General features: G+C 36.9%; 1 protein-coding gene and 1 pseudogene across 1 annotated transcript in view; one reads left to right on the forward strand and one right to left on the reverse strand.

Annotated features, from left to right (window-relative positions):
• Positions 1–15,260, forward strand: part of EIF2B3 (eukaryotic translation initiation factor 2B subunit gamma) — a 113,493-nt gene that overhangs the window by 35,043 nt on the left and 63,190 nt on the right. The window contains exon 4 of the mRNA XM_005894189.3: positions 6,359–6,518. Within this exon, the coding sequence (XP_005894251.2) occupies positions 6,359–6,518 (160 nt within the window). The remainder of the gene's footprint in view (positions 1–6,358; positions 6,519–15,260) is intronic.
• Positions 6,914–7,457, reverse strand: LOC102273997 (glycine cleavage system H protein, mitochondrial pseudogene; annotated as a pseudogene).

The following is a 15,260-nucleotide window of genomic DNA, read 5'->3' on the forward strand; positions in this document are numbered from 1 at the left end:
TACTCTGTGGTCTTGAAATGGGGCAGTGATACATTTATCCTGTGGCATATGTGTGTCTGACACAAAGAAAAAGAATGAAGTTATTTATTATAAATTCAGAATAATAAATTATTTCAAAGTAAAAGTTTGATTTGAGAGAATAAAAAGCCTTTGTTATTTCTCTATTAATATCAGTACATTTGGAGATTAAAATTAAATTGTAGATATCTAAATCCTGAAAGAGATGTAATCAGCATTTTTATGTAGAACTCATTTAACAGAAATTAACACATTCTCAGTTAGTTTTTAGCTTCACATAGGAAAGATGAGTAGAATTCTTCTGTTTGTTCTTAACCTGAAGAGGAAAACTTATTGTAGAAAGGTGAATGAGCTAAAAATATTATAACTGTAAATGTTGAACCTGCATTTTAAAATTATAAATCTGGCATATCACCCTCTAGCCATGCTGTCCAGGACAATGGCATCTGATTTCTTTGCTTTCAGACATCTCTGCCTTTTCTTTGGAAGCAGCAGATTCGTCTCCTACCTCATTGCTTCAGGAGGCTGCCAAGTTACCTCTGTGATCCCTGCCTTAACTCCAAATAGTCACAAGTTCTACACAGGACAGTCAGCTCTGTCAGAAAGTATGCTGTTTCTAAACATCTAAAATTGGATGCTCTAATCTTTGAGTCAGTTTAAACAAGGAGAAGGAGGTAACAAGAAGATTGCCAGTATTTACTGATGCTTTTGTTTGCTATAGCAGATTGAATTCTGAGGATACAAAGATATAAGAGCTCCTTATGAAGATCAAAGTCTAGATGGAGAAAAAAACAGCTTAGTGATTTAAGGTCAGTAATGGATCAGAAAAGACTTCATCTCTAGATGAGACAATATATTGACTCTTTGTTTTCCAGTAACTATGGTAAGACCTGAATCTTGATGCGGTGGAAAGAGAGAATTGGGAATGCATTCTTGGCAGTTTACTGTAGCAGATTAACATTAACTATGTGGAGGGTGGATTGTGGGAGAGAGGCTGGCTAATTAGGTAGGTGGAGTCACATTTTGAAGACCCTTAATGTCATGCTAAGGAATTTGAACTTAATCCTGTAGAGCGATGATCTCCAAAATAGAGTGTTCTCAGAGCCAGAGGGTGTGCAGGATAGAGTCTCAGAGGAAAATATTAGAATCTCTAGTTCTTATTTTCTTGGGCTCTAAAGTCACTGCAGACGGTGACTGTCAGATCAGATCAGATCAGTCGCTCAGTTGTGTCCGACTCTTTGCGACCCCATGAATCGCAGCACGCCAGGCCTCCCTGTCCATCACCAACTCCCGGAGTTCACTCAGATTCATGTCCATCGAGTCAGTGATGCCATCCAGCCATCTCATCCTCTGTCGTCCCCTTCTCCTCCTGCCCCCAATCCCTCCCAGCATCAGAGTCTTTTCCAATGAGTCAACTCTTCGCATGAGGTGGCACTGGAGTTTCAGCTTTAGCATCATTCCTTCCAAAGAAGTCCCAGGGCTGATCTCCTTCAGAATGGACTGGTTGGATCTCCTTGCGGTCCAAGGGACTCTCAAGAGTCTTTTCCAACACCACAGTTCAAAAGCATCAATTCTTCGGCGCTCAGCCTTCTTCACAGTCCGACTCTCACATCCATACATGACCACAGGAAAAACCATAGCCTTGACTAGATAAAGTAATGTCTCTGCTTTTGAATATGCTATCTAGGTTGGTCATAACTTTCCAGTTAGCCATGGATAATTATTTTTTATTTTTTAACTTTACAATATTGTATTGGTTTTGCCATATATCAACATGAATCCGCCACAGGTATACACGTGTTCCCCATCCTGAACCCTCCTCCCTCCTCCCTCCCCATACCATCCCTCTGGATCGTTCCAGTGCACTAGCCCCAAGCATCCAGTATCGTGCGTCGAACCTGGACTGGCGACTTGTTTCATATATGATACTATACATGTTTCAATGCCATTCTCCCAAATCATCCCACCCTCTCCCTCTCCCAGAGAGTCCAAAAGACTGTTCTATACATCAGTGTCTCTTTTGCTGTCTCGTTGGGTTATTGTTACCATCTTTCTAAATTCCATATATATGCATTAGTATACTGTATTGGTGTTTTTCTTTCTGGCTTACTTCACTCTGTATAATAGGCTCCAGTTTCATCCACCTCATTAGAACTGATTCAAATGTATTCTTTATAATGGCTAAGTAATACTCCATTGTGTATATGTACCACAGCTTTCTTATCCATTCATCTGCTGATAGACATCTAGGTTGCTTCCATGTCCTGGCTATTATAAACAGTGCTGCGATGAACATTGGGGTACACGTGTCTCTTTCCCTTCTGGTTTCCTCAGTGTGTATGCCCAGTAGTGGAATTGCTGGGTCATAAGGCAGTTCTATTTCCAGTTTTTTAAGGAGTCTCCACACTGTTCTCCATAGTGGCTGTACTAGTTTGCATTCCCACCAACAGTGTAAGAGGGTTCCCTTTTCTCCACACCCTCTCCAGCATTTATTGCTTGTAGACTTTTGGATCGCAGCCATTCTGACTGGCGTGAAATGGTACCTCATAGTGGTTTTGATTTGCATTTCTCTGATAATGAGTGATGTTGAGCATCTTTTCATGTGTTTGTTAGCCATCTGTATGTCTTCTTTGGAGAAATGTCTATTTAGTTCTTTGGCCCATTTTTTGATTGGGTCATTTATTTTCTGGAATTGAGCTGTAGGAGTTGCTTGTATATTTTTAAGATTAGTTGTTTGTCAGTTGCTTCATTTGCTATTATTTTCTCCCATTCTGAAGGTTGTCTTTTCACCTTGCTTATAGTTTCCTTTGTTGTGCAGAAGCTTTTAAGTTTAATTAGGTCCCATTTGTTTATTTTTGCTTTGATTTCCAATATTCTGGGAGGTGGGTCATAGAGGATCCTGCTGTGATTTATGTCAGAGAGTGTTTTGCCTATGTTCTCCTCTAGGAGTTTTATAGTTTCTGGTCTTACGTTTAGATCTTTAATCCATTTTGAGTTTATTTTTGTGTATGGTGTTAGAAAGTGTTCTAGTTTCATTCTTTTACAAGTGGTTGACCAGTTTGCCCAGCACCACTTGTTAAAGACATTGTCTTTAATCCATTGTATATTCTTGCCTCCTTTGTCAAAGATAAAGTGTCCATAAGTGCGTGGATTTATCTCTGAGCTTTCTATTCATGGGTAATTATTAAAGATTGAAGGCAGGAGGAGAAGGGGGCGACAGAAGATGAGATAGTTGGATGGCACCGCCGGACTCGATGGACATGTTTGAGCAAGCTCCAAAAGGTGGTGATGAACAAGGAAGCCTGGCATGTTGCAGTCCATGGGGTTGCAAAGACTCAGACATGACTGAGCGAGTGAACTGAACTGAATTATTAAAGCACCAAACTACTCTTGGAGACTGGATTGAGATTGGACCACATAGAAAAATGTAAATTGTGACAATTCACAGTCGTACCAAATAGCTGAATTCATTAGTTCCTTATTGGCAGGAGTGGGTATTGGGTGGTGATTTGGGTCATAGTCATTGTTTGTGGAAGTGCTGAGTGGGTAAAAGCATGGTAGTTACCTTACCCTGACAGTTTTTTCCCAGGGGAGTAAGTGTGTTTTTCTTTCTCCTTGCTGTAGGAAATTGTTTGCCAGATTGTGTTACTTATAACAATCTATCATGGAACAGCTGCCAGGAAAAGAAAAGAGGCTATTCCCAGTAGCTCTTCCCTCCTCCTACCCTACCATTACCACCACACACACATACATCCGGTTTTATTTTTTTCTTCTAGTTTTACTCAGTGGTTTTGGCTTGATTGAAATGTTCTTATAATGACAGATTTCTGGACTTTGCCATGGCTTTGTAATTGGTTTTCTAAGCTCTATTTGTTTGCTTTAGCCAAGACTAATCGGCAGCAGTTCAAGTTTGAATTCTGGGGTATCTTGAACACTAAAGTGCTATCTTCTACCTTCCCTTGAAGACCTTGTATGTTTCCACTTGGTCAAAAATGCACGCATTTACTGTCCTTTAAGAACTGTGCTTTTCACCCTTGACGTTGCCCTTGTTCCGTTACAGGAGCAGGCTTCGGTAAAGCTTACTGAGGACTGTTAGGATAGTGAATAGGGAGGTCTGTGGAGATGCCAGTTGGTCTCTACAGATGATGCATACTCTGATGTTAGAAAAGAACACAAGGCAACTGAGGGTTGATGTCTCCCAGGAACTTTCAAGTTAATTGCATTTCAGATATACAGTTGCTTCACAGTCCAAACAGTCTATGTTTATTCATGGTTTGTGGTCACACGTGATCAGAAATACTTCTGGCTCTTTTAAGAGTTTTTCCACTTTCTCTCTGTGGGTTCCAGTTAGTAGAAGAACATTTGCATTTCTAGAATGGCCTTTACATTTTTAGAATAAAAATTAAAACAATAGTCATTTATTTTCTTACAATTATAACTTTTATTAAACAAAAATAAACAGTATTAAAAAGATATAAGGATGATTTCATTTTCCTTTTAGACTTTAGTTTCTTCTTCCAGGATTTCTAGCCTTGGAAACAAAGTACATTGATCAGTCAGCAAAGACTTTTCCTCTGGAAATGCAGTTGCAAAGAGAACAGGAATGTGTTTGGTCTCAGTGAGAGTGGTGCATTCTTTGGGAACAGGCAGGAAGAGGGCCTGACAGAATAGCACCTCCATCTGTATCCCAGGTTCTGCCCTTTCAGACTGAATCCTTTCATTTCACACTGAGAACAGATGGCAACCAGACACTAGGAGGAGGGCTCTGTTTCTTGTGCTCCTTGGGGATTTCGCATTCAGCTTAGCAAAAAGTCATCTAAAAGCAGAGAGAAAAATGAGGCTGCAGACTGCTCACAATTATGCAGGACTTGTTTGGCATTCGTTATGCTGACAGATTTATTTTCTGCAGATATTGAATGATAACAGCATTTATTTTCTAAGACAGCATTGTCACCACTTCAGAAGCATCTGCATTGGGGTCGTTTTCTTCACTTTGGAGTACAGTTAATAATTTATTGTGGAACAGTCAGCTTGCAGAAACCAGTCATCTTATTAGAGAAACTTAGGAAAATAGAAAGGATTTTTTCTTCAACAAACTGTCATTTTTATTGTAATGAAATGGGGTAACTTCTCTGCGGCTCTAGTGACATGTCTTTAGTAATGGCCCATGCTTCCTGCCTTTCTAAGTACTGTTAACAAGAAGTGGGATTCTGCAGGCCATTTCTTCCTTAGCTTGCATGTATGTGGGCTGATTTGTTAATGTTTGACGGTTCCTGGATAGTGAGTTGCAGGCTTAGGAATTTTTTTTCCTAAAAAGAAGATGTTTATAGGAACTTTTTTTTTTTTTTTTTAAGCTCAGTTAAGATCCAGAAAGAACTAGGAGAGCCTTAATAAGTAGAAGAGTAGGAAAAAAAAAAAAAAAATCCAAATTTGAACTTCTTAAACCTGAAGCCTTCAAAAGGAATTGTTTAGGTTATAAATAATGAATTTTATGTAGAAAAAGAAATGATGGTCCTAGTACAGATTCTATATTTGGAATAAGAAATTACAGGCAGTAAGATAAGGCATTCTGATGGTTGAGTCTCACTTTCTGAGCAAGTGCGATTCTTTTTCCTAGAATGTAAGTTGAAATTGTCTATTTTCCCCCAAAGCAAGAATCTTGATTTTAAATTAAAATTTTAGAAAAGTTGCAGCCACTTACAAAAATTTCTCTAGATATTCACTTTGTTCTTTAACCTAAATAATGTAGTCCAGTGTTTTTCAGATTTTTTAAAATAGCAGAATTTGTATTGTTATGAGGATTAAATGGATGCTTTTATACATACCTAAAGTTGTAGTATAATGGTTTATTAGCTTGACTGTTTTCCCAAAGAGGGGCACATTATAATATATTCATCCTGTTATTTATTTCCTAGTATTATAGCAAAGTGACTGCTTTAAAATAAAGTATTTCACAATCTTATTGGATCATCAGACTGTGTGAAAGCACCTTTTAAACTGTAAAGAGACATAAAAATTTTAAGATCATTAACTCCATACACAGAAATAGACAGTGTGATGGTTTTCATACTCTCTTCCTTAGAGCCCAGGATTCCAGAGGTGCCTCAGGGACAGCAGCAGTAAGGCACACACAAAGGGGAGGTGGGATTTCCAGACCCTCCCCCAACACAGTTCAGCTAGAACAACCTATTTAGTTTACCTACTCCACCACTGTGAAAAAGGTTTAAGGACAAGTGTCCAGTTTGTGTGTGCTTCTGAGACATTGTGAGTTTATCCTGTGATGATTTTGTGTGATCCTTTGTCCCTTGTGATACTGACTTTTCCTCTTCTCCTTTGACAGACAGATGTACTGGTCCTGAGCTGTGATCTGATAACAGATGTTGCCTTACATGAGGTTGTGGACCTATTCAGAGCTCATGATGCATCGCTTGCCATGTTAATGAGAAAAGGTCAAGAAAGCTTAGAACCAGTTCCAGGTCAAAAGGGGAAAAAAAAAGCAGGTAAGGAGGGTGGAATTTGATTTATTTCTTTGTCAACTTCTTATAATTATCATACATGCTTTCACTTAAAAGAAATATTTATTGAAAACTGACTGTGCTGCAGGCACTGTGCTAGGGGTGGATGACATAAAGTCAAATAAGACACAGTCCCTGATTTAAAGAAGCTTATAGCTATTGATTATGTATTATCCAAGAGGCTTTTGTCTACAGAGAGGAGCACTCAAAACTGTTTGCATTGTGTAACTGAATGCATATACCTAAGAAATAAAAAAATTAATTTAAAATCACTTTTTAAAACATAATTAAAATCCGATGACAAGTTAGATATCTTTAAGCAATTAAGATTACTATTGCACATTTAGAATGGTTGATTCTTTTTTTTTAAAGTTGTTTCAAAGTAGTTTATTTAGGGGTTCCATTTTCACTCCTCAATAGATTTTATGTATTTCTCATATGCTTCTTCACTCATTAGTTCATCTAGTTCTAAAGGGTTACTGAATGTCATCTTGATCAGCCAACCATCTTCATAACAAGACTTGTTGACAAGTCCTGGATTTTCTGCTAGAGCTTTATTAATTTCAGTTACTTCTCCTGATAGAGGTGACTAGAGTTCACTAGCAGCTTTCACACTTTCCAAAGCACCAAACTCCTCTTGTTTGTTCAACTGTGTTCCAACTTCAGGCAGACTACAGTAAACATCTCCCAAAGCTTCCTGTGCAAAATTGCTGATTCCCACTGTTCCAACACCATTTTCTGTTGTTATCCATTCGTGTTTTTCTGTGAATTTCCGTACCGACAGCAGAGCAGGGCCGGTGCGCAGCGCCGGACGGCACCTGCCCGCAGTCCCCAGGGCCGCGGCGAGCAGGGCCCGCTGGGTGCCGAGATGGCGCGCAAGCTGCCGACTGCGGCCAGCAACCTCCGCACCGTGCACAGCGCCATGTTCGCACAGGTACAGAGGGTCTCCGCGCGGCACCTCTAGAATGGTTGATTCTTTTGAATACTCCAGTGACCCTGAAAGTTGCTCAGTCGTGTCTGACTCTTTGCAGCCCCATGGACTATACAGTTCATGGAATTCTCCAGGCCAGAATACTGGAGTGGGTAGCCTTTCCCTTCTCAAAGGGTTCTTTCAACCCAGGAATTGAACCATCTCTCACATTGCAGATGGATTCTTTACCAGCTGAGCCACCATGAACCCTAAATAGCCAGTAAACAAAACAGTCATTAACCATGTTTTGTCTTGGGATGACAAAATATCTTGATATTTCCCCGGATTCCAGTAGTGGGTTATTTTTTTAATTTTCAGAGAGTTATAGTAATCTTACCAGATCCAAAAGAAAAGGAATAATACTCTACTCCAGCCAGGGTTATAGAATTTGGGCTTTTGGTTTATTGTTGATTTTTAGTTAAGGCATAGTTCATGACTGCTTTTCCCAGAGTATTTCAGCTGAGTCATTCATATTATGACTGGGCTACTTTTAATAACTGAACTTATGACCAAAACACTTTGTGAGATCATACTTTTTAATATAGGTTTTAGTTTTTCCTATAATATGCTTTTTCCCACTGGAATGATGTGTCCTTTAGATTTTTCTTAGCCAGCATTATATAACCCATTGTCCTGTAATTATATATTGACATGGTCTGTTACAATTATTAGAAGCTATGTATGGTTTATTAGTATCTGATTATTATTAATAGAGCCACCTAGAATGTTCATTCATAGGATTTTAGTAATGTAGTTTATACTTTTAGCTCTCTTTTTCAGAACATTTGGTTAATTTATTATTTTGAACTATAGCATTGAAACTTCTTTCTAGGTACTTTTTGTATTAAAGCAATCACTGATACAGATTAATTGTTGAATCCTCTTTGTACCTTGTTATTATGTATACTTCCCACGTGGATCAGTCCTTTGGTTCTTGACGTGATTTCTACTTTTGTGAGCTCTGGTTTGCTTACAATTCCTTGTATTCATCCTTTTCTACCTACTAGATAGAAGCAAGTGTATTGTCAGACTTTATCAACATATGTATATTTTACAAATATTATTGTTTTCTTTTTTGAAAATCTTATTATAACAATCTAAAAAAATCTGCTTATAACAATGTAAAAAAATCAAATACCTTACTATAGTTACTCTTCTTGGTATTATAACTTTTTTGTACATTGTATATTAGCTTTTATGTCTTAATTATCATTATAGATGAGTAGCTTTTCATAATTTTATTTTAAATTAACTATTTGTCCATTTAAAAATTGATGCTTAAATCGTAACAACATGGTTATTGGAAGTTTTCTTTAAGGTGGCTCTTCTGTTTTTGAAAAAGTATGATGTTCACTGGTAACTTGCTATATGGTTAGATTCTGAGTACGGAGGGCAGGGAAGCTGGAAATGGTACTGGAGAGAATACAGGGATTAGACTAATGAGTTTGAACTTTATCCCTGAAACAGTAGGGATGTACTTGAGGAATTTTAAATAAGAGAATGTCATAATCAGATTTGTATTTTAGATTTTTTCATTCTTTACATGAAATTTTGAACTCCTAAGTATCTATATTTTGTTGTATTTGAGGACTAAGTTTTAAATTCTTACCATGGAATGCTATGCATTTCAATGATAAGCATTTTTTTTTAAGAATCATAAATTTCTCAGATTGTATGTTTGGTCTGCCTCTTGACTGCTCTTATGTGCCAGAACAGCCAGTGGTCCTCTCTTTCTCAGATATTGTTTAATAGTCTGGATCCGTTAGATCCAAGTTTCCCAAACAGTGTTCTTACTGGCTTATGGGAGAATGGCTAATGGCTAGATGTTTCAGGAGCCATCTTTCTTCCTGTTGCCACTTCCTTCTCAGATTTTTAGGAACTAAAGATACTGAGGAGGGCAGGATCAAATTAATTTATGTTTGGATTTTTGGAGCTTATTATTCATACTGCAAGCCTTTACATGTGATGTTCTCTGCCAGAAATACTCTCCCCTTACCTGAAACACATGCACTCTAAATCCAACTTAACTTCAAGTTATCTGCTAAGAGAGGCCTTCCTTGACCCTCTAATTCAACCCCTATTTGCCTACATATGGCAGCCCTACTCTTGTACTTACTCTCTCCTCTATTGAACTATAAGCTCCATGAGAATAGGAGTCATGTCTGTTTTGTTTGGTTTATCCCCACATCTGGCTGAGTTATGGCCCATGGTGACCAGTCAGTAGATACTACTAGAATGGTTGAGGGGCCTGCCTATAAAGATATCTCTATTGCCCTCAAGGTAAGAGGAAGTATATTCAAGCCCTAGATGTTTAAGTCCTAAAAATTTGAGTCTAAGCTGTAGTTGGGTTCATGAATGCGTATTATAAGAGTCTGAGTTTCAGCAATATACAATATACTGACACTACATTGCCTTTTTTTTTTTTTTTTTAGTTTAATCGTAGTTCCCTGACCAGGGATCGAACCTAAGCCCCTGCAGAAGAAGCGTAGAGTCCTAAATACTTGATCACCAGGGAATTCCCATTGCCTATTAATTTGTGTTTAGAAATGTTTCCAAGATTTTTAAATTAAACAGCTGCTGCTGTAGTATGGTTGTTAAATGCACAGGTTCTGGAATTCAGACTGAGTGGGCTTCAGTGCTCAAAAACTGTGCAGTCTTGGACAAATTATCTAACTAACCTGAACTTCATTTTCATTATCTATAAAGTGAGACTGAATCCTTTGAGGATTTTTGTGTGAGAATTAAATGAGATGTCTATAAATCAGGCAGTCTACTTCTTGAAACAGCATAGTTGGTCATCTATATCCGGGTTTCACAATATGAATTCAACCAACCAGTTGTATAAAGATTTCCATTCACCATCCTTGCTTAGAAAATTCAAGGTTTCCTTCTCTCTCAATTTCAGTGAAAACATATTGTATTTATTTTGCTTCATCACAGATAACATGTTTACTAAGAGGCTTTTTTTCCAGGGCATTCCTCTGTTCAACTGTTTAATGCTATTAAAATTATGGTTTTATGATACAAATTATTGACTATTATCTCTACAGTTCCTGTGTCTCTTGGAATGTTTGAAATGGAAAATGTTGTAGGAAACTGTTATTTAACTTACCCAGTTCACTGTAGTATTTCTCAAACTCTTTCCTAGTTCTCAGAATAATGGATAGCTTTGGTCCAGACTGTGTTAAGTCATTTCAGTCGTATTCAGATGTTTGCAACCCCATGGACTGTAGCCTGCCAGGATCCTCTGTCCAAGGGATTTTCCAGGCAAGAATACTGGAATGGGTTGCCATGCCTTTCTCCAGGGGATCTTTCTGACCCAGGGATTGAACCCTTGTCTTTTATGTCTCCTGCATTGGCAGGCAGGTTCTTTACCTGGGTCCAAACAAGATCAATATATATCAGGGTGCTTCAGAATCTCACAAATGAAAGCTGTCACTTGGTTGTCACCTCTCAGTCAGCTTAGCTCCCTCTATATTAACACATGTTGGCAGGCAGTTCTGAGTCTGTATTTCTTTTGCTTCAGCTTCCTTTATTTCTCTCAAAGCTCTACTTCAACAAGCAAACTTCTACTCCTGTTTAGGCATCTGATTTATCTTTTTTTCTCTTCTCAATCTCATTCTTTCTGCCCCAACCCTTTTTTCCCCCTAATCATGTCCAACAGAAGTGATTGAAACCCCTGTATACTCAAAACTGAAATTCTTATGATTAAGGAATCAGTGTAGAGAAATAAGTTCAAATATAGTAGAAATTGTATGTCATGGTGTGACAGGTACAATAGCAGGAACATGTACAAAATACAGGGGGCAATTTAATGTTTCAGTTACAGGGAAATGTGTTTCAAGGCATAATATTTGAAAAGGAGGAGGCGAGTGATTTACTTAGGTACAGAAGGGGTAGCTGGTATGAAATCAGATCCCTGACTAACAAATACATTAAATGTTGATGTAGTCATTGAATTTAGGACATATTATATATGAAATCTATACTAAGCCCTATATGAGAAACATAAATAATCAAGATTTGTTCACAAGATAAAATTAATGGGGCTAGGTAGTTTTGTTACTTTCCCAACTTGTATAATCCATCTATGGCCTAATAACACTTTGTGGATAGTTGTTCAAAAGTCACATCAGTGCTAAGTGATAGAATCAGAATTTGAACTCATGGCTTCTAACTCCACAGCCTGGACTTTCTAGTTCATTTTCTTTTTTTTTTATTTAATTTTAATTTTTTATCAGTGTTTTATATGCCCATAATTTTAAAAGTACTGTAATTATTCATGGTATATTATAATAAGTAGCAACCCCCATCCTGTTTATCCTCACCATACTAGGAGGCAGCCACTTAACATTTTTAGCCAATTTTTTTTCACATTTAATCCCACATCTCAAATGACATGCTTTTGTTTGCTGTGTCTTGATGTTTTTAGTTTTAGGAATTATCTACTTACTTTCTACTGTGAAACTTAAAGATTTAGTTCTGTTTTACCACACCCTCTCCCCCTACACACAAGGCTTGCAAATTTCCAGTCTCCTCAGCTTCCTAATATAGTGGCTTATATTGTAGTGTTGATTAACTGAATATATGTTTACATTACTATGAACTTACAAATGATATTCACAGCAGAACCTTGTAGTATGTTGTTATTTTTCTCTTTATTTTCCTATAATTTGTCCTGTTTTTTTCATTTGCCTAATTTTCTATGTATTTATTACCAATTCAGCCTTAATCCCAGTTGTGTGAATTTCCTCCTCTAATTACTTTCCAACAGTTTAAGTATTCCCAGAATTTCAAATTCTTGAAGATCTCTCTCCTAGATTCTGGATTAGTTGCTCTGCTATAGAACTGTCTTTTTAGGTTCACCCTTCATTCTCATATCTTGAGCCTCATATTTTCCTCTTTCTTAGCTAATGTACCTTTGTGTGTGTGTGTATAAAAATATATCCTCTGGTAGCCTCCTAAGATGGGGTTTGTGAAAAATAAATTTTGTGAGCTTTTGTACATCTTTATTCTGCTCTAATACTTATTGGATATTTTGGCTGGATATAAAATTCTCATGGAAATCCTGACCCCTCAAAATTTTGAAGGTATTATTTCACTATATTCTAGCTTTTCTGTGAAGTCCAATGGCATAGTGATTCTTGAGTCTTTGTATGAAACTTTTTTTTCCCTTTCTAGAAACTTATAGAGTCTTATTATTTCCAAACTTCTAAAATTTCACATTGATATGCCTTAGTGTTTAATCGTCATCTCTTGTGTTGAATGACATCTCTTGTGTTGGATGATCTCTTGGGCTTTTTCAGTCTGAAAATTCAAGTCCTCAGTTCTGACATTTTTTTCTCAAATTAATCTCTTTTTTTTAAAAAAATTAAGTGAACTTTTATTCATACATGTTTAATGTCCTCTTAAACTCCAATTCTCTGTTTTGTTTGCCTGTTTTTTTTTTTTTATTAAAGTATATTATCTAAGTTTCAGGTGTACATCATAGTGATTCAGTTTCTAAAGATTATATTCCATTTATAGTTATTATAAAATACTGACTACATTCCCTGTGCTATACAATCTATTTTTTTTAGCTTATTTATTTTATACATGGTTGTTTGTACCTGTTAATACCCTACCTCTCTTATGCCTCCATCTTCATTCTCCCCACTGGTAACCACTAGTGTTGTCTATATCTGTGAGTCTGTTTCTCTTTATTTTTAAAATTTCACATATAAGTGATAACATACTGTGTGTGTCTTTCTCATCTGACTTATTTCATTAAGTAAGCATAATACCCTCCAGGTCCCTACATGTTGTTACAAATGGCAAATTTTCATTCTTTTTTATGTCTTGCTGAAGAACTCCGTACTGCAAGTTCTGAACAGTGTTAACTTAGATTTTCTATTAAGAATTTTTAAGTTTTATGCTTGACACATAATTCCTTGATCCAAACAGATTTGTCTTTTGTATATGGTATGAGGTTGGCTTTTTTTTTTTCCCATGTAGATGTCCCTTCCTCCTTGCTCCATTTGTTAAATGGACCTTTTCTCCAAGGTGAGAATCTTCTAGCAAAGCATAAGTTATGAATTTATGTAACCTAATCACAAATATAATATCTCATTACTTTTTCCCCTTGCTGGATAGAAGCAAGTAGCTAGGCCAGCCCATATTCAATGGGAGAGGATACAGAAGGGTATGAATGCTAGGAAGCTGTTATAATTCTTTGAGCCTGCCTGCCAAAGCTGAACCCACTAATATGTCTAGGGCTTTAGCTGGGACAGCCACGTTTCTTTCTTTAAAGAAAAAAAAAAAAATTATTTATTTATCTAGTTGTGTCAAGTCTTAGTTGTGGCATGTGAACTCATAGTTGCAGCATATGGGATTTAATTTTCTGACCAGGATTGAACCCAGGCCCCCCTGCATTGGAAATGTGAAGTCTTAGCCACTGGACCACCAGGGAAGTCCCTTTCTTTTTTCATTTAGTCTCTTACACAGGAGGCTAGCCCAGGCTTGCTCACATGGCAGCAGCAGCAGGTTCTAAGAAAATAACAGAAGCTACACAATCTCTTGAGGCCAAAAATCAGAACTTACATTGTGTTACTTTCTCCAAACTCTTGTTAGTCAAAGTTAGTCACTAGACCAACCTAGATATAAAGGATGGGGAGCTAACCTTATTAATTTTTTTTTCCCTTCTGGTCAGCACTCTTTTTTCCTCACACTTTTTTGCTTTGGTAAAAAACATGTAACATAAAATGTAGTTTAGTGGCATTAAATATATTTATAATGTGGAGCAGCATCGCCTCTACCCTTCTCCATAATTCTTCTCATCTTATAAAACTGAAACTTCATAGCCGTTAAATATAAATCCCCATTTTCTCCCTCCTCCTAGCCCATGGCAAATGCCATCTGCTTTCTGTCTGTATGATTTTGGCTACCTTAATTTAAGTACCATATATAAATAGACTTATATAGTATTTGTCTTTTTGTCACTGTCTTTTTTTGACTTAGTACAGTGTCCTCAAAGTATATCTATGTGGTAACATATTTTAGGATTTCCTTCCTTTTTAAGCTGAATAATATTCTCTTATGTGTATATACCGCATTTTGCTTATCTGCTTAGTTCACAGATGGACATTTGGGTTGCTTCTACATTTTAACTATTTTGAGTAATGCTGCTATGAACATGGGTATACAAATATCTCTTTAAGACCTTACTTTCATTCCTTCGGGTATATACCCAGAAGTGGAATTGCTAGATCATATTGTAATTCTATTTTTAATTTTTTAAGGAACCACCATGCTGTTTTCCACAGTGGCTACCATTTTACATTCTAGGCTCTATTTCTTGATGGGAAGAGCTACAACAAATCTGTAACCCTTTTAAATCTACAATATACACTGTTACTTTTTATTTGCTAATATTTTATTCAGGATTCATATATTTATATAATGAGTGAATTTGCCTGTAATCTTCCTTTCTCATATCTTTGTCTGGTTTTAGCATCAGAATCATACTGGCCTCATAAAATGAGATGAAATTCCCCACCCCAAACATATGACCTGTCACAGGGTGGTGCACAGATATATTTCTTAGTTGAATGAATGAATGGATAAGTAAATGACTAAAGAGGAAACAGAAGGAAAAAACAACTGGAAAAATATATGGATATGGTTATGACAATTTTTTAAGATGGGAGTTCATAGTTTTACCTGCCTTCTTAACCTTATTTGTGTAAACTTTCTCTTAGGATGGACAATCTTAGGATGTT

The sequence above is a fragment of the Bos mutus genome, chromosome 3 (assembly GCF_027580195.1).
Source record: "Bos mutus isolate GX-2022 chromosome 3, NWIPB_WYAK_1.1, whole genome shotgun sequence".
In the NCBI taxonomy this organism is placed as follows: domain Eukaryota; kingdom Metazoa; phylum Chordata; class Mammalia; order Artiodactyla; family Bovidae; genus Bos; species Bos mutus.